Source organism: Schistocerca nitens, chromosome 2 (assembly GCF_023898315.1).
Source record: "Schistocerca nitens isolate TAMUIC-IGC-003100 chromosome 2, iqSchNite1.1, whole genome shotgun sequence".
Lineage (NCBI taxonomy): Eukaryota > Metazoa > Arthropoda > Insecta > Orthoptera > Acrididae > Schistocerca > Schistocerca nitens.
Genome location: NC_064615.1, coordinates 76,457,583 through 76,481,437, shown reverse-complemented (window position 1 = coordinate 76,481,437; position 23,855 = coordinate 76,457,583). Strand labels below are relative to the sequence as shown.

Here is a 23,855-nt window from a genome sequence, read left to right as displayed (position 1 = left end):
TCTCATTGGGCAGCCAGATCAGAAGTGGCTGCACACCAGCAAATAAAAACTAACCACACTAGCCACCATTAAGCTGATTATTAAGTTGTTCTCAAATATTCACTGAGATGACAAAACTCATGGGATAGCAGATTGCACTTATAGAGATGGCGGTAGTATCGTGTACATAAGGAATAAAAGACCAGTGCATTAGCGAAGCTGTCATTTTTACTCGGGTCACTCATGCGAACAACTTTCCTACGTGATTGCGGTCGCACGACGGAAATTAAGAGATTTTTAACGCTGAATGGAAGTTGGACCCAGACACATGAGACGCTTCATTTCGGTCATCGTTAGGCAATTCAGTATTGCGAGATCCACAGTGTCTAGAGTGTGCCGACAGTACCAAATTTCAGGTGTTACTTTGCGCCACGGACAAAGCAGTGGCCGACAGCCTTCGCTTAACGACCGGGAGCGTTTACATAGAGCAGTCAGTACTGACAGACAAGGAACACAGCGTGAAATAACAGCAGTAATGAATGTGCGACGTGCGACGAACGTATCCGTTAATACAGTGCGGTGAAATATGGCGTTCTGGGCTGTGGCAGCAGACGACCGACGCGAGTGCCTTCTCTAACGGCACGACATCGCTTGCAGCTCCTGTCCTGGGGTCGTGACGATATCGGTTGGACCCTAGATGATGGGAAAACCGTGATCTGGTCAGATGAGGTCCGATTTCATTCGGTTAGAGCTGTTGTTAGGGTTCGAGTGTGGCGCAGACACGGTGAAGCCATGGATCTATGTTGTCAACAAAGCACTGTGCAAGCTGGTGCTGGCTCCATAATGGCGTGAGCTGTGAGAAATGAAATGATCGTGTTGTTGTTGTGGTCTTCACTCCTGAGACTGGTTTGATGCAGCTCTCTATGCTACTCTATCCTGTGCAAGCTTCTTCATCTCCCAGTACCTACATCCTTCTGAATCTGCTTAGTGTATTCATCTCTCGGTCTCCTTCTATGATTCTTACCCTCCATGCTGCCCTCCAATACTAAATTGGTGATCCCTTCATGCCTCAGAATATGTCCTATCAACAAATCCCTTCTTATAGTCAAGTTGTGCCACAAATTTCTCTTCTCCCCAATCCTAGACAATACCTCCTCATTAGTTATGTGATCTACCCATCTAATCTTCAGTATTCTTCTGTAGCACCACATTTCGAAAGCTTCTATTCTCTTCTTGTCCAAACTATTTATCGTCCATGTTTCACTTCCATACATGGCTACACTCCATACAAATACTTTCAGAAACGACTTCCTGGCACTTACATCTATACTCGATGTTAACAAAGTTCTCTTCTTCAGAAACGCCTCCCTTGCCGTTTCCAGTCTACATTTTATATCCTCTCCACTTCGAACATCATCAGTTATTTTTCTACAGAAATAGCAAAACTCATCTACTACTTTAAGTGTCTGATTTCCTTATCTAATTCCCTCAGCATCACCCGACTTAATACGACTACATTACATTATCCTCGTTTTGCTTTTGTTGATGTTCATCTTATATCCTCCTTTCAAGACACTATCCATTCCGTTCAACTGCCCTTCCAAGTCCTTTGCTGTCTCTGACAGAATTACAATGTCATCGGCGAACCTCAAGGTTTTTATTTCTTCTCCATGGATTTTAATACCTACTCCAAATTTTTCTTTTGTTTCCTTCACTGCTTGCTCAATATACAGATTGAATAACATTGGGGAGAGGCTACAACCCTGTCTCACTCCCTTCCCAAGCACTGCTTCCGTTTCATGTCCCTCGACTCTTCTAACTGCCATCTGCTTTCTGTACAAATTGTAAATAGCCTTTCGTTCCTTGTTTTTTACCCCTGCCACATTCAGAATTTGAGAGAGAGTATTCCAGTCAACATTGTCAAAAGCTTTCTCTAAGTCTACAAATGTTAGAAACGTAGGTTTCCCTTTCCTTAATCTAGCTACTAAGATAGGTCGTAGGGTCAGTGTTGCCTCAAGTGTTCCGATATTTCTACGGAATCCAAACTGATCTTCCCCGAGGTCGGCTTCTATTAGTTTTCCCATTCGTCTGTAAAGAATTCGCATTAGTATTTTGCAGCCGTGACTTATTAAACTGATAGTTCGGCAATTTTCACATCTGTCAACACCTGCTTTCTTTGGGATTGGAATAATTATAGTCTTCTTGAAGTCTGAAGGTATTTCGCCTGTCTCATACATCTTGCTCACCAGATGGTAGAGTTTTGTCAGGACTGCCTCCCCCAAGGCCGTCAGTAGTTCTAATGGAATGTTGTCTACGTCCGGGGCCTTTCTTCGACTCAGTTCTTTCAGTGCTCTGTCAAACTCTTCACGCAGTATTCTATCTCCCATTTCATCTTCATCTACATCCTCTTCCATTTCCATAATATTGTCCTCAAGTACTCTATATACTCCTTCCACCTTTCTGCTTTCCCTTCTTTGCTTAGAACTGGGTTTCCATCTGAGCTCTTGATATTCTCTTTTCTCCAAAGGTCTCTCTAATTTTTCTGTAGGCAGTATCTACCTTATCCCTAGTGAGACAAGCCTCTACATCCTTAAATTTGTCCTCTAGCCATCCCTGCTCAGCCATTTTGCACTTCCTATGGCATTCGGGGTTTGGCCGCCATATTGGCAGCTGACCCAGCTTCGGCGACTTGCGTGTCACTGGTGATGAAAATGATGTAGGACACACAACACCCAGTCCTCTGCCAGGAATCGTACCCGGGCCCCCTTGCGTGGTAGACGGTAACGCTACAGCTGCGCTACGGAGGCGGACGGTGTGTTTAGATGGAATGGACTGGGTCCTCTGGTCCACCTGAAGCGATAATTTAGTGAAAAAACTACGTTCAGCTACTTGGAGACCGTTTGCAGCCAAACAACGATAGGATTTTTATTCATGATAGTGCGCCATGACGCTGGGCCACATTGTTTGCGACTGGTTTGAACAACGTTCTGGATAATTCGAACGAATGATCTGGCCACCCATATCGCCTGACACGTATTGCATCGAAAATTCATGAGACATAATCTAAAGCTCGGTTAGTGCACAAAACCCTGCACAGGTAACACCTCCGCAGTTACAACGGCTATAAAGGCAGCATGGCCCAATATTTCTTTGGGGGTCTTCCAACGACATGTTGATCACATGCCATGTCAAGTTGCTGCATTACGCCGGACAAAAGGTGGTCCGACACGATATTGGCAGGTGTCACATGACTTTGGGCACCTCAGTGTACTACACAGGATGTCCCAAAAAGAATGACCCGATTTTAACTTGTAATAATATTGAGACAAATGTCACTAGGTAACTGAAACACCGCTAGATGTAATCGGCATAGCCTAGAGTTTCAGAAAAATCCGCTAGATGTCGCTACGAGCGCTGACCTGGAGCGTGCAGCCAGTCTCGCGCAATATGGCGTCCGCGCAGCGGAAGGCGTATTGTGTTATTGAATTTAATCGTACTCAATCAGTGATCGCAATTCAGCGGGCGTTTCATATTCGATTTCGTGCTTAACGTTCCTCCCTTACCTCGTGACATTGATGAACTAAAAACCAGAATATCTGCTGCTGTAGCTTCAGTGACAGAAGACACCTTACGCTCAGTTTGGGGTGGATTCGGCTATTGGTTTGATGTCTTCCGTGCAGCCAACGGAGAACATATTGAACATTTGTAATGGATTTTTACAAACTTCTGTCTTTTGTGAGTGATTTAGTATGCAATTTGTTGGTGTTATACCATTCTTCCTAATAAATAAATCTATTTAAAATCGGGTCATTCTTTTTGGGACACCCTGTATTACTCACCTCAACTTACTTATAAATTTGGGCAACAGATCCGTTTAAATCTCTGACAGGCTTCTGAACACTTGTGGCTCACATGTTTAATTGTGCCCTTTTTATGTCTGAAACTAAAATTAGTGATATTGTTTAGGATTTGCTACAGGCGCATGTAGCGTGTCTCATAAATTAGCAACAGAAACAGTGACGATGCAGCCCATTTGGCTGTCCGTTCCATGTAGAGAAGCGTGCGAGATGTTGCGCGGAATCTTACCCTGTAGATGTCCGATGTGAAGAGGCTGTTTGCTTCATACACCGTCTGCAGAGCTTCACTGACGGCTGCATCAGCCATTTTCTCGAAAACCTAGAACGACAAATCAGAGCAGTTTTGGAAAGAGGCTAACAGCATAGCTGAAGATAGTATCTTCAGTTGACTTACTGGTAAATTTTCAAAAATGGTTCAAATGGCTCTGAGCACTATGCGATTTAACATCTGATGTCCATCAGTCCCCTAGAACTTAGAATTACTTAAACCTAACTAACCTAAGGACATCATACACATCCATGCCCGAGGCAGGATTCGAACCTGCGACCGTAGCGGTCGCGAGGTTCCACGCGGAAGCGCCTAGAACCGCTGGGCCACTGCGGCTGGCCTAGTAAATTTTAATGTTGTTTATTCCTAGTGATGTGTGGTGATAGTACCCTGTTGTATGTACATGCCCACCTTTCTGTAATAAGTCAGTCTGGTATCACGAGACTACAAATACGTTGCAAATTATTTCTGCTTTGCAGAAGGTGATTTTTATACGTCAAGAAAGCGAACTAAAATCATCCTAAATATTTATTTTAGTTTTAAAAAGATCTGTTGCCACAAGGCCGCATATTATATTATTCCGAAATTTCGCTCTTTTGGTCTCAACGTAATTCGGCAGTTGTGATATAAATAACTGTGCTACAGTGGTCATTACCGAATCCTTACGGTGGCTAACTGAGTTAAAATATCACTGTAAAATCTGAGCAGGATAAACCGTCGATACAGTCAAGAGCACACATACGATAGTTTGCAGTGGGGGAGGACGGCAAACGGGGGCGTAGGGGGTGGGTGGGAAATGAAGTATTTTTTAATATTTTGGAAGACGAATGGCGACTTGTAAGTAACCATCAAACAGTTCCATTCCGATCCTGTTAAAACCTGCGTAATACAGTCCTTTAAATCATTTCCTTGAAATTTTGTCCTTTCCCAGAGACCTATGTGGGGCCACCCCCCCACCCCTCGCGTATGGACGCCATTGACCAAAGTCACCGTCGAACGTAGCTTGTTGGTAGTACTGAACTTCTGAGGTTTTGTGGTGTGCAGGTGACAAAGCTGTTGGTTATCGCTTTAGTTGGTTCGAGCGAACGTGCTCTGTTTGCCGTGTAAATTTGTACTCGTCGACAGCTTGATGCTAACTAGTGACATACGGGCTTGTTAGGATGCTACACTAATGGGTACCTACTTCAAAATCCCCTTGTTTTGCTGGTGGCTGACCGCCCTGGTGATTCCGAATTCCCCATATTGGCAAACTCTTGGTATAGGTGTCTCCACTGAACCCTGGCTGACTAATCACATGTGATGCGTACATGAATAAAATCACTGTGTCGATACGTTCTTTATCGTATGAAAAAGTATGAAGAAATTAAAGTGCGGTACAATGAAGATGTTGCATCCAGTTACTACAACGCCATTTCAAGGTCTTTTCGTTGATAGATACACACATATTTTCAGGCTGTCACCGCCTTCACGTTTCACATAAAATACATTTCAGTTTGTAGCACGTATTTATACGCCTCTTCCGTCTACGTATTAACTGTTCGTCAAGACTTTACACAAATGATAGATTCGGAGTGTACAGTCAGTGAACTAATAAGTGAAGTGCTTACGAAACAAATCAACGTACAAAAAAAATGGAAAGACGATAAGGATGTAACGGCCCACAGATGACGAGTCATCAGAGCCGAGGTATAAGTTCAGAGCGTAAATGGATGGCGACGAAAATCGACCACGTCGTTACTGAAGGAAACCAACGTGGCATTCGTCTCGAGAGATTTAGGGAAACCATGGAAGATAGAGATATGTTTAATTCTACGGGGATTTCAACCCTGCCCAAAAGCCACGCAGAAAGTCTTAAAACTGCAGAGGATCGTAAACAGTGAGTAAATTTTCTCCAGTAAGGTAACTACGAGAAATCCATGGGTAACAGAAGGAATAATTCAACTGATTGAAGAAAGAAGGAATCACACAAATGTTCAGGGAAAGTAAGTCTTCAACAATGTAAATGACTTAGGGATGAAGTCAGTGGTACGTGAGGAAAGCTAATGTGAAATGACTGCCGGAATAATCTGAGAAAGGAGAGTCAGCATTAAAGAGATCAGATGACATCCCTACATTTGACGCAGGCGAGATAGTGGATAGATGATTCTCACTATGTGGGAAAATAAGTGTCATCTTACATGGTAGAAACAGAAATGGAAATCATTTTGGAAGGTACACGGGTTCTAGTGTTAGAATGTGACGGAGCTCTGGAAGTCTTTCGAGCAAACAAGACACAAAAAGTTGACAGCATTCCTTGAGAATTTCTTAAATCATCGCGGCAACCACACGACTATTCGAGATAGTGTGTAGAATCTATGCGATTGGGGGACTATTCTTGGACTTTCGGGAGGATATCACCCACACAGTCCCGAAAACTGCAAGAGCGGATGAGTGAGAGACAAAATGGTTCAAATGGCTCTGAGCACTATGGGACTCAACTGCTGTGGTCATAAGTCCCCTAGAACTTAGAATCACTTAAACCTAACTAACCTAAGGACATCACACACATCCATGCCCGAAGCAGGATTCGAACCTGCGACCGTAGCAGTCGCACGGTTCCGGACTGTGCGCCTAGAACCGCGAGACCACCGCGGCCGGCAGTGAGACATATTGTACAATTAGCTTAACAGCTCATACATACAAATTGCTGACAGGAGTAATATACGGAACAACGTAGAACAAAACAGACGATTTGTTAGACGCCGATTGGTTTTCCTTCAGCAAAGGAAAAGTCAGTTGACAATGGAGGCAAGACTTAAGAAAAGTCAAGTCGTCTTCACCTGTTTTGTTGAAGTAGAAAAAAACGTTTAACTCCGTGAGATGGTGCTTGGTGTTTGAAAATCTCAGAAAAATATATGTAAGCTGTAGTGAAGGACAGATAATGAATGTACTGTATAAATATCAAGAAGAAATAATGAGAACGGAAAGAACGAGAGGCGTGTTGTGTATTTACAATGCCGGTCGACTCCCGTCTTGAAACAACGAAAAGCCTAGCAGCAACGGGTTGCACTTTTACTGCGTTGGCTCTGTGCAGCTCAGCGGCGACAGGAAGCTAGGACACACCATCATTCGCTAGATAACAGGAGGGATGCTAATGACCATACCATCGACGGACAGGTGGTTTGCCGCGGATATGCCTCCTACTGGAGACGATATACACTGCTGTGCATAATTTAAGGATTAAATCAACTTTCGCATGATGTATCGCCGCTAAGTAACATAGCACGACAAAGCTTGCACCATATATACACTACTGGCTATTAAAATTGCTACACCAAGAAGAAATGCAGATGATAAACGGTTATTCATTGGACAAAGATATTATACTAGAATTGACATGTGATTACATTTTGGCTGGAACCGCACGACCGCTACGGTCTCAGGTTCGAATCCTGCCTCGGGCATGGATCTGTGTGATGTCCTTAGGTTAGTTGGGTTTAAGTAGTTCTAAGTTCTAGGGGACTGATGACCTCAGAAGTTAAGTCCCATAGTGCTCAGAGCCATTTGAGCCATTTGATTAAATTTTCACGCAATTTGGGTGCATAGATCCTGAGAAATCAGTACCCCTCAACAACCACCTCTGGCCGTAATAACGGCCTTGATACGTCTGGGCATTGAGGCAAACAGAGCTTGGATGGCGTGTACAGGTACAGCTACCCATGCAGCTCCAACACGATACCACAGTTCATAAAGAGTAGTGACGCGTATTGTGACGAGCTAGTTGCTCGGCCACCATTGACCACACGTTTTCAATTGGTGACAGATATGGAGAATGTGCTGGCCAGGGCAGCACTCGAACATTTTCTGTATCCAGAAAGGCCCGTACACGACCTGCAACATGCGGTCGTGCATTATCCTGCTGAAATGTATAGTTTTGCAGGGATAGAATGAAGGGTAGAGCCATGGGTCGTAACACATCTGAAATGTAACGTCCACTGTTGAAAGTGCCATCAATGTGAACAAAAGGTGACCGAGACGTGTAACCAGTGGCACCCCATACCATCACGCCAGTATGGCGATGACGAGTACACGCTTCCAATGTGCGTTCACCGCGATGTCGCTAAACACGGATGCGACCATCATGATGCTGTAAACAAAATCTGGATTCATCCGAAAAAATGACGTTTGGCCATTCGTGCAGCCCGGTTCGTCGTTGAGTACGCCATCGCAGGCACTCCTGTCTGTGATGCAGCGTCAAGGGTAACCGCAGCCATGGTCTCCGAGCTGACAGTCCATGCTGCTGCAAACATCGTCGAACTGTTCGTGCAGATGGTTGTTGTCTTGCAAACGTCCCCATCTGTTGACTCAGGGATCGAGACGTGGCTGCACGATCCGTTACAGCCATGCGGATAAGATGCCTGTCATCTAGACTGCTAGTGGTTCGAGGCCGTTGGGATCCAGCACGGCGTTCCGTATTACCCTCCTGAACCCACCGATTCGATATTCTGCTAACAGTCATTGGATCACGACCAACGCGAGCAGCAATGTCGCGATACGATAAACCGCAATCGCGATGGGCTACAATCCGACCTTTATCGAAGTGATGGTACGCATTTCTCCTCCTTACACGAGGCATCACAACAACGTTTCACCAGGCAACGCCGGTCAACTGCTGTTTGTGTATGAGACATCGGTTGGAAACTTTCCTCATGTCAGCACGTTGTAGGTGTCGCCACCGGCACCAACCTTGTGTGAATGCTCTGAAAAGCTAATCATTTGCATACCACAGCATCTTCTTCCTGTCGGGTAAATTTCGATTCTGTAGCACGTCATCTTTGTGGTGTAGCAATTTTAATGACCAGTAGTGTAGAAAGAACTGCTACAGCATAGTACGGAAGGTATCTGAAAGACAAATGCGGAGAGATGAACACAAATGGCAGTTTCATTCAAAGACTAATTACACTGCAGTCAATGTGATTGAAGGTGGTCTAGTTAACATTACAAAAGGCGGGACTTCCCTCTTAATAAGGTATGCGTTTACCGTGGATGGCAATGCATGTTCTACAACGCGCTCGCATGCTGCCCAACAAGGAGTTCTTGTGGTATGGCGTCCCATTACTCCACGAGCGCGGTCACAACTGATAGATGATAGTTGGTGCGTGTGGACGTACTGCAGGGAATGGATCCCACACGTGCTCGATGGGATTTAAGTTGAGGGAACGGGCAAGCCAGTCCATACACCGAATATCCTTTCGCTCCAAGAGCTCCCTCAACCTGCTCTGTTCGATGCAATCGCGCATTAGCATCCAAAAAAATGAATGCTGGGCCGTATGGCACCATCGCAAACGGTGTGGCCGATGTGCGAGTGTCAACGGAACACAACGTACTGGACGAAGAGGCCATCCTCACGCAAACGCCGTGCAACTGTGAAGTGTGGGATTGCATGTCTTCCAATCCTGTTAAATGTAGGTGCAATTACAATTGACGTGAGTCCCTTATTGTCTGATCCTAGAAACAATGCTGTAAGAAATATCAAGCTCTTGGTCTACGCTCTTCACATTTCGCTCTTCTTCCAGTTTTTCGTGTGGCCGTTCGCTGTAGCCGAGCTGCTCTAGGCGCTTCAGTCCGCAACCGCGCTGCTGCTGCGGTCTCAGGTTCGAATCCTGCCTCGGTCATTGATGTGTGTGATGTCCTTAGGTTAGTTAGGTTTAAGAAGTTAGTCTAGGGGACTGATGACCTCAGATGTTAAGTCCCATAGTGCTTAGAGTCATTTGAACCATTTTTTCGATGTGATGCCACCCGAATGTTATATCTGGGCCATGTTGTAGTGCAGAACACTACCACAGTAATTACTCGTTGATTAACACACAGTATCTTTTCTATTCATCCAATTGCGTCCTGCTGCAATGCCAGCCTCATTTGGCTCAATGGTGACGTCCAACTTTCTGTGAACGGCTCTGAGCCCTCTGGGGATATGTTCCGGTAGTTTCAGTCACTTCAACCGAGTAGTTAATATTTTATGTTGTAAGCAACACCAAACTCTTGGGCCACGCTCTTCACAATTCGTTCTTCTTCCAGTTTCCCGTGGGAAGCCATCCAAAAGTTGTATCTAGGCCACGTTGTAGTGAAGAATCCCATCACAGTACACAATAAGTAGTAATTACTCGTTGATTGACACACAGTGTCTTTTCTCGTTCGTCCAACTGCGTTGTGCTGCGAGACTAGCCCCATTTGGCGACACGGTAAAAAAAATGGTTTAAATGGCTCTGAGCACTATGAGACTTATCATTTGAGGTCATTAGTCCCCTAGAACGTAGAATTACTTAAACGTAACTAACGTAAGGACATCACACACATCCATGCTCGTGGCAGGACTCGAACCTGCGTCCGTAGCGGTTGCGCGGTTCCAGATTGAAGCGCCTAGAACCGCTCGGCCACACAGGCCAGCTGCGACACGGTCACGCTGACCTTACAGCATCTGACGTCCAACTGTGCATCACTGGGAGCCCTGTGGCAACATGTTCCCGTACTTTCACTCATTTCCACCGAAAACTTAATATTTTATGCTACTTCATCTAGCTCTTCCTTAAATTCTGCAGAGCAGTGTACAATCATAATATCTCAGGACATCAAACTGCGCCTCTTCAGGCAAAGAGCTCAGTGAAATATTGCTTGCCACAGTGCTGTTTCTTAATCGGTATCAATTTCTGAAGGCAATGATGACGAAAATACCTTAAAATACACTACTTGTAAAGTATCAGTGGTAAGATCTGCTCATGGCATTGCGAGGAGGAATTACAGGACATACTGAGTGGAATGAACAGTTTACTGAGAACAGAATATGAATTGAACGTAAACCGAAGAAAGAAAAAGTAATCGGGAGTAATAAAGATGTGATTAGTTAGAATTAAAAGTAAAATTTGGGCACCATGAGGTAGATGAAGTGAAGGAATTTTGGTACGTTGAAAGCGACATAACATAGACGAAGCAAGAAGGATATGAATAGCAGGCATGGCCAAAAGAGTCTATTAGGAGTGTCAAACATTGACCTTACTTTCAAGAAGTAACTTCCAAGAATGAACGTCTGGAACACTGAATTGTATGGTAGTGAATCCTTGACTGTGGGAAACCGGAAAAAAGAGAATAGATGCTTTCTGGGTACGGTATTACTGAAATAGGTGGACTGGTAAGATGAAGAATGAGGAGGTTCTCCATAGATTTGTCGAGGAAAGGAACATGTGAGAAACACTGACGTGAAGAAGGCAGAGAATGATAGGACATTGTGGAATAACTTCCGTGTTACTAGACGGAACTATAAAGGATAAAAACTCCAGGGAAAGACAAAAATTGGAATGTATCCAACAAATAGTTGAGGAGGGATGGTTCAAGTATCATTCTGCGATGGTAATGTTGTCACAGTAGACGAAGTCGTGATGGACCGCATCAAACCAGTAAGAGGACTGATGACTCAGAAATAAAAACAGGAACTACAGTCCTCAACAGTACACCAGACAGTCGCTGAACTGTACATTGAATACGTACTGACACCGATTGACTGTCACTGAAATGGATTTAGAGTGTCGGAACTTTAAAAATATTAATTTAAATTGACCAAAATAAACATACGCCGGCCGTTGTGGCCGAGCGGTTCTAGGCGCTTCAGTCTGGAACCGCGCGACCGCTACGGTCGCAGGTTGGAATCCTGCCTCGGGCATGGGTGTGTGTGAGGTCCTTAGGTTAGTTAGGTTTAAGTAGTTCTAAGTTCTAGGGGACTGATGACCTCAAAAGTTAAGTCTCATAGTGCTCAGAGCCATTTTTGAACTAAACATATTCCACATGAACTCAGCATGTGTTGTATTATACCCTTACCTTCTTTCTAAGAGTGCATCTCTTTAGAGGTGTAAGCTTATTGCTTGTTAAACTAAGCCTTTCTCAGTTTGACTGAAACAACCATTTATTAAAAGCGTCGTGCCCGCCCGGTTAGCCGTGCGTTCTAACGCACTGCTTTCCGGGCGGGAAGGCGTCCGGTCCCCGGTACGAATCCGCACGGCGGATTAGAGTCGAGGTCCGGTGTGCCGGCCATGTCTGTTGATGGTTTTTAAGGCGGTTTTCTATCTACCTCGGCGAATTCGGGCTGATTCTCCTTATTCCGCCTCAGTTACACTATGTCGGCGATTGCTGCGCAAAAACTTTCTCCAAGTACGCGTACACCATAATTACTCTACCACGCAGACATTGGGGTTACACTCGTCTGGTATGAGACGTTCCCGTGGGGATCCACAGGGGCGGTGAGTGGACTGCTGTAGCCTGTTGTGGGGCTGTGAACCACTGAGGGCTACGGCGGGGTCAGAGTCTTTCCGTCGTTTCTAGGTCCCCGATTCCATACAATACAATACAAGACGGTCGCAGTTTCAATTTGATGAATAAATAGAAACAAAAAAGACACCACGCGAAAGGACGGGTAAATATATTCTGATGAGATATATAACACTTATTTGTATAATAATATGTACTTTTAGTGGTTATTTAAAACAGTTGAGCACTAACATACATCTCACTTTTTCTTTGTTGTTTGAGATCATCTTTACGTAGTAATGGTGACTTGTAAGGTCAAAAGTGGCCCGCGTGGATAGGAGCTCCTTCCAGCATGTACCGAATTAAGAAACACTATGTAATTTAAATGATGCCCATTGTAACGTACATCTGTAAAGCTTGAGAACATCATTAACTTGGAAATGGTCCACGTGGTTATAAACGGGCGGCTTCGTGAAAGTCTTGGTCAGTAAGTGTCTGGCGTGATTCTCAAGTGGTTGGCAGCAGATGCTGGCCCTGTGCTCGCTGTCGATAGATGTTTCTTTCTGGACAGCTTGTCAGCCGGACTGTTCTAGTACTTCGAAATTTTATGCATAATAGAGTTTTGAGCAGCATGTGGAGACTTAGACACTGCACGCGGCTTTCTAACGTAAGTTTTCGTGAACTAAAGACTTTATATAGGTTGACTCTTACTGAGAAGACAACAGCAACAAGTCACTTTTTACAGTGCTAATTTAAGTAGTGCCTTTACCGGTTTCGAACCGAAAGCTTCATCTTCAGGGGTCTAGTTCGCGTTAAGATACATTTTACATTAGCTTTCACTGTTTGTTTTCCCAAATAATGAGATTTTCGACAAAACAGCGTAAGACTTTAACTCTGCGCGAGTCAACTATGTTCGTGATGAACTTTTGTAGACAGTAAAACATGTGTCGAACCTTAGAAATATAAAATCTATCGTCATCCAATACCGTGAGATCACTGCCATGACAACCTTAACCGATCGTTTGTACAGACCACCACTACAAGCGTTCTTTTTAGATTTCATCTTCTCGCTCGCAGTTTCTCCCGCTGTGACGAAGACTGAGGGGTTCTCGAACTACACGAATAACCGCAGTTATACGAGGTGTGGCTAGAAAAAAACCGGACTAGTACTGGTGAAACAATGAAACGAATGCAATAAGGCTGAAAGTCGCGTGGCCTGTCACGTGACTCTCGCTCCGCCTACTGCTCGAGTTTCATCTGCCTCCTGCACTCAGTCTGCCCGTGGCGTCTGTTTTAAGTAGTTGACGTTTTGTCTGTGCGTCGGAAAATGTTGAGTGTACAGAAAGAACAGCGTGTTAACATCAAGTTTTGTTTCAAACTAGGAAAATCTGCAAGTGAAACGTTTGTAATGTTACAACAAGTGTACGGCGATGATTGTTCATCGCGAACACAAGTGTTTGAGTGGTTTAAACGATTTAAAGATGGCCGCGAAGACACCAGTGATGACACTCGCACTGGCAGACCATTGTCAGCAAAAACTGATGCAAACATTGAAAAAATCGGTAAACTTGTTCGACACTTTCCTTGTCAACTCCTGTTAACTCAGACACTGCTCTGATTGTTAAACGGCGATCTTGTCGAACAAGTTTACCGATTTTTTCAATGTTTGCATCAGTTTTTGCTGACAATGGTCTGCCAGTGCGAGTGTCATCACTGGTGTCTTCGCGGCCATCTTTAAATCGTTTAAACCACTCAAACACTTGTGTTCGGGATAAACAATCATCGCCGTACACTTGTTGTAACATTACAAACGTTTCACTTGCAGATTTTCCTAGTTTGAAACAAAACTTGATGTTAACACGCTGTTCTTTCTGTACACTCAACATTTTCCGACGCACAGACAAAACGTCAACTACTTAAAACAGACGCCACGGGCAGACTGAGTGCAGGAGGCAGATGAAACTCGAGCAGTAGGCGGAGCGAGAGTCACGTGACAGGCCACGCGACTTTCAGCCTTATTGCATTCGTTTTATTGTTTCACCAGTACTAGTCCGGTTTTTTTCTAGCCACACCTCGTATATTCATACATGCAGAAGAAAAACAAACTAGGCATTCAGGTATAGTAAGCACATGCAACAAATTCTGTAAGACTGAAGATTTTTTGAATATTTTTTAAAAAACTTGATTTTTCAATCTTTGTAACAACTTTTGTATGGAATGTATAACAATACATTTGTATGCATCTAACCATAGAACTTTGTTTCTTTATCCACAGGAGAAATAATAAAGGGAACAGGAAACAAAGCATAATAAAAACTAAACTATTTTCGCATCCTGAGTACTAAATTAAAAGGATAAAGAGGGTAGACACTTCGGATATACATCACCTCCAACGCTTCAAAAGCGCGTTGCTGTATTACCAGGCGTATACGGAGGTCGGACAAAAATAAGCAAAGACCCCGAGAAACGCATGCTTGAATATAAATGCAGATGCTAGTCAAACTTGCAAGTGGTGTTGTATTTGACCAGGAACGGCACCTGTGCGAAGTCCTTAATACGTTGCAAGCGTCAAGCGTGGTCAGAACGGTGTTCTATGTACACTGCTGGCCACCGTAAATGCAACACCCTGAAGGAAGCATCCGAATCAAATGAAATTTACACCATGGGTTTGCAGCGATGAGATATGTAACTGATTAGAATTTCAGCGCAGACGCACATCACGCGCGCCTGTGGCGCCACCTCATAGCGCCATTTAAGGCTTGGCGATTTGGACGAGTGTACGTTCGGCACGTGTGTTTACCTTGTGGTTGTTTCACAAGACGATCAGTTATGCCTCGTAGATAACAGCGAACATCTTTTGATCAAGTATCCGAGTTCGACAGAGGAAGGATAGTGGCTTACCGAGATTGTGGATTATCATACAGAGAAATCGCTAGTCGTGTTGGACGTAACCAAACAACTGTAATGCGGATATGTGACCGTTGGATGCAGGAGGGTACGACGGACCGACGTGGTCGATGGCATTCACCTCGGTGCACCACTGCACGTGCTGATAGGCAAATTGTGGGCATGGCAGTGACGGATCGCTCAGTGACATCCCGAACCATAGCACAGCACATTGCGTCTGTAACGCATCATCCAGTGTCTGCGCGTACCATTCGACGCCGTTTACAGCAGAGTGGTCTGTCCACAAGACGTCCATTGCTTCGTCTACCATTGACGCAGAACCACAGACGTCTCCGTCGCCAATGGTGTGATGACAGACGGATGTGGACGGCAGAATGGAATGACGTTGTTTTTACTGACGAGGCACGCTTCTGTCTGCAGCACCACGATGGTCGGATTCGAGTGTGGAGACACCGTGGAGAGAGGATGCTGGACAGCTGCATTATGCACCGCCACACTGGTCTTGCACCGGGTATTATGGTATGGGGCGGTATTGGATATTACTCTCGCACGCCTCTAGTAGTACGCATTGCCGGTACTTTAAATAGCCGGCGCTACATATCCGAGGTGCTGGGGCCAGTTGTCCTTCCTTACCTTCAGGGCTCGGCCACAGCCATATTTCAACAGGATAATGCGCGACCACACGTGGCACGCATTGTCCAAAGGTTCTTCGTCAATAACCAGATTGAATTGCTTCCCTGGCCGGCTCGCTCTCCGGATCTTTCGCCGATAGAAAACATGTGGTCCATGGTTGCTCAACGAGTGACCCAGATTACATCCCCAGCTGCCACACCAGATGATCTTTGGCAACGTGTGGAAGCTGCTTGGGCTGCTGTACCCCAGGAACACATCCAACGTCTCTTTGACTCAATGCCGAGACGTGTGGCAGCGGTGATCTCCAACAATGGCGGCTACTCTGGCTACTGATTCTGGCAGGAACCACATGTCACAGACGTCTGTAAACGTAATCATTTGATACTTGGTCAACATGTTATCTACAAAATAAATCTTGTTGTGCTACCTCTTGTCTTTCTTGGTGTTGCATTTACGGTGGCCAGCAGTGTAGTTACGAGTCATTATGTGGGATCTCAGTTATTTCTGACGTGGGCATATCGTTGGTGTCCTCATGGGGAGCAAGGGAGAGCTACTTCCGTACCAAAGTGATCGGAAAAACATTTTCGGCAAAGTCACATCGCGGACCAAAGTGTATGATCAGCGATTGTGACGAACGAATTGTAACGAAAAACAAGAGAACGACAGCTACAAAAATCACTGCAGAACTAAACGTCGCACTCGCAAATCCTGTCGGCTCGAAAACAACACGAAGGAAGCCCCATAAGCTGGGTAAGGCGAGAAGGAATTCCAAAGCCACTCCTCAGCAATGCAAATGCGCCTGACAGAAAGACATTGTGCTGAAGTCATAAGACCTGGACTATGGAGCAATGGGAGAACGTCATTTCGTTGGATTAGTCTTGTATTCACGCTGTTTCCAACGTCTTGGAGAGATTGCGTCCCACGTGTAAAACGAGGCAGAGGTTCAGTGATGATTTCGGTTATCATATCAAGGTCTTCTATGGGCCCATGCTTACTCTGCAAAGTGGCATTTCTGCCAACGATTATGTGGACATTTTGGCTGAACAGGTCCACCCCATGGCACAATGTCTGTTCCTGTGTGGAGATGCTGTGTTCCAAGAGCCGGCCGGAGTGGCCGAGCGGTTCTAGGCGCTACAGTCTGGAACCCCGCGACTGCTATGGTCGCAGGTTCCAATCCTGCCTCGGGCATGGATGTGTGTGATGTCCTTAGGTTAGTTAGGTTGAAGTAGTTCTACGTTCTAGGGGACTGATGACCTCAGAAGTTAAGTCCCATAGTGCTCAGAGCCATTTGAACCATTTTTTGTGTTCCAAGACGGCAGCATTCCTATTCACACAGCGTCCAAGACTGCTTTTATGAGCACGAGAGTGAACTGTCGTATCTGCCCTGAGCACTACAGTCTCGATATTATTGAGCGTTTGTGGTCTACTTTGTAGAGATGGAAGCTGTCTTGAATCCAAACTGTTGTCCTAAACCGTGTGTGGCATGGCAATGTGTTTTTTGTATTTCCATATTTTTGTCCACCCCCGCTACGTAGAGTGGTCGAGGTATATAAATCAGTACACTATGGATTATAGGTGGCACGTTTGCAGTCAATCTGAAACTCACTCTTCGTATATTTCGAATGCAATAGATTACTGCACAGTTCGCTCAAAACTTGGTTCTTTTGTTTCCGGATAACAGAGTTTAAGTATGCAGTACATTAAGAAATGAAACGCTATTTGTCTCTCAGGCTAGTAGTCCCCGAGTACGAATAGTCTACATACTTACTCAGAAGAAGGCAAAATTACTTGCAGCTTCTGTCCAATGCCAGTCGACTGAAGAGTCGTACTGGAAGCGAGGCGCTATTTCAAAGCCCTGACAGAGCGTTTCAGTCTTTCGCGGAAGCTCCTGACGTCATCCGCGACGTATTAGACGTGCAATTTTCTTAAGGTCACAGATTATGAGCGGTAGCACCACACAACGAAGATTAGAGAGCTCACGGTTTTTTTTGTTACTGCTTCATCCTGGTCGGGCCACATATCGTGCTTCCTCCTTCTATATGTCTGTTTCTCCTAGAAAAAGCACAAGAGGAAAAAAACGGCTCAGTTGTACACAGGGAGAACTGACCTTTACTCCAAAAATTGTGTAGCTTTTCATTCAGTTAATTATGCTGTTTAGTCGTCCCTTATTCTCGAACATTAAGAGACGGAAAGCAACAGTTACATTCCTTTGTGTCTTTTTGTTCATTTTAATTCTTTATTTCCTTCAGCCCTTCTGTGAAGTACATCGCCGAATTGCGGTGAACGCCTGTGCTGCCTGTATACAGGGTGGTCCATTGATCGTGACCGGGCCAAATATCTCACGAAATAAGCGTCAAAGGAAAAAACTACAAAGAAGGAAACTTGTCTAGCATGAAGGGGGAAACCAGATGGCGCTATGGTTGGCCCGCTAGATAGCGCTGCCATAGGTCAAACGGATATCAACTGCGTTGTTTTAAATAGGAACCCTCAGTTTTTATTACATATTCGTGTAGTACGTAAAGAAATATGAATGTCTTAGTTGGACCACTTTTTTCGCTTTGTGATAGATAGTACTGTAATAGTCACAAACATATGGCTCACAATTTTTATACGAACAGTTGGTAACAGATAGGTTTTTTTTTTAAATAAAAATACAGAGCGTAAGTACAGTCACGCTCAAAAGTATCCGATCGACCTGAATTGTATTTCGCCTGATTCGCATTCAACCAACATAACGCAGCTGTCTAGCAGGTCCTATAATCGCTCCTTGGTACAGTCGTTTGATTATTGAAAATGGTTCAAACAAGTCACCACTAGAAAACACTACTCTGTATCGCAATAACTCAAGATATAAAGTAATATTATGGTATTACAAATATCACGGAACACCTTATCACAGGTAAGACTGTCCTTAAGGCTTGGAAGCTCACATTTATTACAATAAATGACATACTGAAATGTTACCACTCTCATTCCCCCCCCCTCCCCCCCCCCCCATGAACCATGGACCTTGCCGTTGGTGGGGAGGCTTGCGTGCCTCAGCGATACAGATAGCCGTACCGTAGGTACAACCACAACGGAGGGGTATCTGTTGAGAGGCCAGACAAACGTGTGGTTACTGAAGAGGGGCAGCAGCCTTTTCAGTAGTTGCAAGGGCAAAAGTCTGGATGATTGACTGATCTGGCCTTGTAACAATAACCAAAACGGCCTTGCTGTGCTGGTACTGCGAACGGCTGAAAGCAAGGGGAAACTACAGCCCTAATTTTTCCCGAGGACATGCAGCTTTACTGTATGATTAAATGATGATGGCGTCCTCTTGGGTAAAATATTCCGGAGGTAAAATAGTCCCCCATTCGGATCTCCGGGCGGGGACTACTTTGAGGATGTCGTTATCAGGAGAAAGAAAACTGGCGTTCTACGGATCGGAGCGTGGAATCTCAGGTCCCTTAATCGGGCAGGTAGGTTAGAAAATTTAAAAAGGGAAATGGATAGGTTAAAGTTAGATATAGTGGGAATTAGTGAAGTTCGGTGGCAGGAGGAACAGGACTTCTGGTCAGGTGAGTACAGGGTTATAAATACAAAATCAAATAGAGGTAATGCAGGAGTAGGTTTAATAATGAATAAAAAAATAGGTGTACGGCTAAGCTACTACAAACAGCATAGTGAACGCATTATTGTGGCCAAGACAGATACGAAGCCCACACCTACTACAGTAGTACTAGTTTATATGCCAACTAGCTCTGCAGATGACGAAGAAATTGATGAAATGTATGATGAGATAAAAGAAATTATTCAGGTAGTGAAGGGAGACGAAAATTTAATAGTCATGGGTGACTGGAATTCATCAGTAGGAAAAGGGAGAGAAGGAAACGTAGTAGGTGAATATGGATTGGGGCTACGAAATGAAAGAGGAAGCCGCCTGGTAGAATTTTGCACAGAGCATAACTTAATCATAGCTAACACTTGGTTTAAGAATCATGATAGAAGGTTGTATACATGGAGGAACCCGGGAGATACTAAAAGGTATCAGATAGATTATATAATGGTAAGACAGAGATTTAGGAACCAGGTTTTAAATTGTAAGACATTTCCAGGGGCAGATGTGGACTCTGACCACAATCTATTGGTTATGACCTGTAGATTAAAACTGAAGAAACTGCAAACATGTCGGAATTTAAGGAGATGGGACCTGGATAAACTGAAAGAACCAGAGGTTGTACAGAGTTTCAGGGAGAGCATAAGGGAACAATTGACAGGAATGGGGGAAAGAAATACAGTAGAAGAAGAATGGGTAACTTTGAGGGATGAAGTAGTGAAGGCAGAGGATCAAGTAGGTAAAAAGACGAGGACTAGTAGAAATCCTTGGGTAACAGAAGAAATATTGAATTTAATTGATGAAAGGAGAAAATATAAAAATGCAGTAAATGAAGCAGGCAAAAAGGAATACAAACGTCTAAAAATGAGATCGACAGGAAGTGCAAAACGGCTAAGCAGGGATGGCTAGAGGACAAATGTAAGGATGTAGAGGCTTATCTCACTAGGGGTAAGATAGATACTGCCTACAGGAAAATTAAAGAGACCTTTGGAGATAAGAGAAGCACTTGTATGAACATCAAGAGCTCAGATGGAAACCCAGTTCTAAGCAAAGAAGGGAAAGCAGAAAGGTGGAAGGAGTATATAGAGGACAATACTATGGAAATGGAAGAGGATGTAGATGAAGATGAAATGGGAGATACGATACTGCGTGAATAGTTTGACAGAGCACTGAAAGACCTCAGTCGAAACAAGGCCCCCGGAGTAGACAACATTCCATTGGAACTACTGACGGCCTTGGGAGAGCCAGTCCTGACAAAACTCTACCATCTGGTGAGCAAGATGTATGAAACAGGCGAAATACCCTCAGACTTCAAGAAGAATATAATAATTCCAATCCCAAAGAAAGCAGGTGTTGACAGACGTGAGAATTACCGAACAATCAGTTTAATAAGCCACAGCTGCAAAATACTAACACGAATTCTTTACAGACGAATGGAAAAACTAGTAGAAGCCGACCTCGGGGAAGATCAGTTTGGATTCCGTAGAAATGTTGGAACACGTGAGGCAATACTGACCTTACGACTTATCTTAGAAGAAAGATTAAGGAAAGGCAAACCCACGTTTCTAGCATTTGTAGACTTAGAGAAAGCTTTTGACAACGTTAACTGGAATACTCTCTTTCAAATTCTAAAGGTGGCAGGGGTAAAATACAGGGAGCGACAGGCTATTTACAATTTGTACAGAAACCAGATGGCAGTTATAAGAGTCGAGGGACATGAAAGGGAAGCAGTGGTTGGGAAGGGAGTAAGACAGGGTTGTAGCCTCTCCCCGATGTTATTCAATCTGTATATTGAGCAAGCAGTAAAGGAAACAAAAGAAAAATTCGGAGTAGGTATTAAAATCCATGGAGAAGAAATAAAAACTTTGAGGTTCGCCGATGACATTGTAATTCTGTCAGAGACAGCAAAGGACTTGGAAAAGCAGTTGAATGGAATGGATAGCGTCTTGAAAGGAGGATATAAGATGAACATCAACAAAAGCAAAACGAGGATAATGGAATGTAGTCGAATTAAGTCGGGTGATGCTGAGGGGATTAGATTAGGAAATGAGACACTTAAAGTAGTAAAGGAGTTTTGCTATTTGGGGAGCAAATTAACTGATGATGGTCGAAGTAGAGAGGATATAAAATGTAGACTGGCAATGGCAAGGAAAGCGTTTCTGAAGAAGAGAAATTTGTTAACATCGAGTATAGATTTAAGTGTCAGGAAGTCTTTTCTGAAAGTATTTGTATGGAGTGTAGCCATGTATGGAAGTGAAACATGGACGATAAATAGTTTGGACAAGAAGAGAATAGAAGCTTTCGAAATGTGGTGCTACAGAAGAATGCTGAAGATTAGATGGGTAGATCACACAACTAATGAGGAGGTACTGAATAGGATTGGGGAGAAGAGGAGTTTGTGGCACAACTTGACCAGAAGAAGGGATCGGTTGGTAGGACATGTTCTGAGGCATCAAGAGATCACCAATTTAGTATTGGAGGGCAGCGTGGAGGGTAAAAATCGTAGGGGGAGACCAAGAGATGCATACACTAAGCAGATTCAGAAGGATGTAGGTTGCAGTAGGTACTGGGAGATGAAGAAGCTTGCACAGGACAGAGTAGCATGGAGAGCTGCATCAAACCAGTCTCAGGACTGAAGACCACAACAACAACAACACCACTCTCATTATTACGTCAGATAGGTAATGCGCGTAGTAAGTTCGTCGTATACATGATTTCCTCTTCAAAGTAACATACCGTACTTATTATTTAACACAACATGACATTAAAAATTTAACTCATTCACGAGCAGCTACTTGAGAATATGAATGAACTTCAAATGACACGACGAACTGTCTCGTTCTGCATATGGATTCAAACCCAGGTCATGCAGACTAAGCAAAGATTTCGTGACTGACGGAAACTAACATTCTTTCCTGATTAGGCATACAGAGAGTGATATACCTCGATTTTAGACAGTATGAATTAGCAAATACCAATATTAAGTTACATAACGCAAACATTTATAACGGACGTGAATTCCTACCCAGCACCTATTGTCCCTGTTAACGAACTACGAGATATGTTAAATATTGCTTCTTAACAAGTAACTTACTTGAAATGCCGTGAGGTAAACCTTTGTGTTGGACATGGATTCGAACCCAGAACCTAATCGTATAGATATCGAAGCACATTCAACTGTGACATATCGCATTTTCTCGGCAGTAGCTAGATGTTTTAACTGAAATAACGAGACGAAACAGTAATTCTTTTCGTCCCAGGACTCCAACCCGGCACCTATCGCTGTTATATTCTAGAGAAAACGAAAGTTAAATGTAGGTTTGTTGCACCAGCAGTGACAAGTGAGCATGTTTGAACTAGAAATAATATGACGAAGAGTTCAGTGCTGACTGGAAATAGAGCTCCACATATATCGTTGTTGACTACACACAAAGAGACGTCAGCTACCAAATTTTTCTCCACCAGCAGCTCGGAATAACATCTTGAACTTACAGTGATCTCGCAAATAGTTCTGTGTCTCATTGGGAGTCAAAAACGTCAAATATCGTTAGTGTTGACAACGAACGAAAATACATTAAACATCGAAATTATTGTCCACAAGCAGATAGGTGTTCTCATTCTAGATCTTGATAATACATAATGAAATCTTTAGTGCCGGGCCAGGATTCGAACCCATTCACGCGCAATATGTGGAGATGTTGAGGAATCTGCAGTTCTGAACAAACAAACAATTGTAGCCGAGCTGTATTGTCACGAAGGGAACAAATTCCGCGTTAAGGGCGGTCTGAGTTGCATTTCCAGTTCAGAACCAATTTATCGACATACAGAAGCTCAGATAAAAGATGGAATAAGTGTCCTGTGAGCCTACATAGAGTTTGTTTCGTCACTAGAAATAAATAACTAGTATAAGAAAGGTTTCTGGTGATAGAGTTTCTACATGTCGCCACTCCTGACTTTATTGTGGCTGAACCTAACGTCTACCTGGTAGATAAGGAATATCATTTTTAAAGTGAATTTCAGACTACAATGCCATTATATCTTCTTCACTTGGTGCAGCCAGAAGAGAATGGGATCTGTCTCTCCCTGGTTGGAATCGAACCCAGACCATAGATATATGAACCTATCATCAGCCCAACAAACCACCAAATCCTCTTCTCAGTGGCTCATTTTTCTATCATAACGCCGTTGTGCCACACTGGCTGAGAATACTGACACACAGGCTCCCTGTATCAATTTGCAGCATGTTCAGTAAATTCATTTACTTGGTTGACCGAATCATCATGAACTAGCTGCCTCGGCAGCCTCGTAACTGCCACCTACACAGAACTGCCAACAGTGTAGG

The 23,855-nt window shown here is 44.0% G+C and overlaps 1 protein-coding gene across 1 annotated transcript in view; it reads right to left on the bottom strand.

Moving 5' to 3' along the window:
- Positions 1-17,739, bottom strand: part of LOC126235746 (serpin B6-like) — a 76,066-nt gene extending 58,327 nt beyond the window's left edge. The window contains exons 1-2 of the mRNA XM_049944531.1: positions 17,687-17,739; positions 4,066-4,155 (exon numbers count right to left, since the gene is read on the bottom strand). Of these exons, the coding sequence (XP_049800488.1) occupies positions 4,066-4,143 (78 nt within the window). The 5' untranslated portion in view covers positions 4,144-4,155; positions 17,687-17,739. The remainder of the gene's footprint in view (positions 1-4,065; positions 4,156-17,686) is intronic.
- Between the last annotated feature and the right edge of the window lie 6,116 nt (positions 17,740-23,855).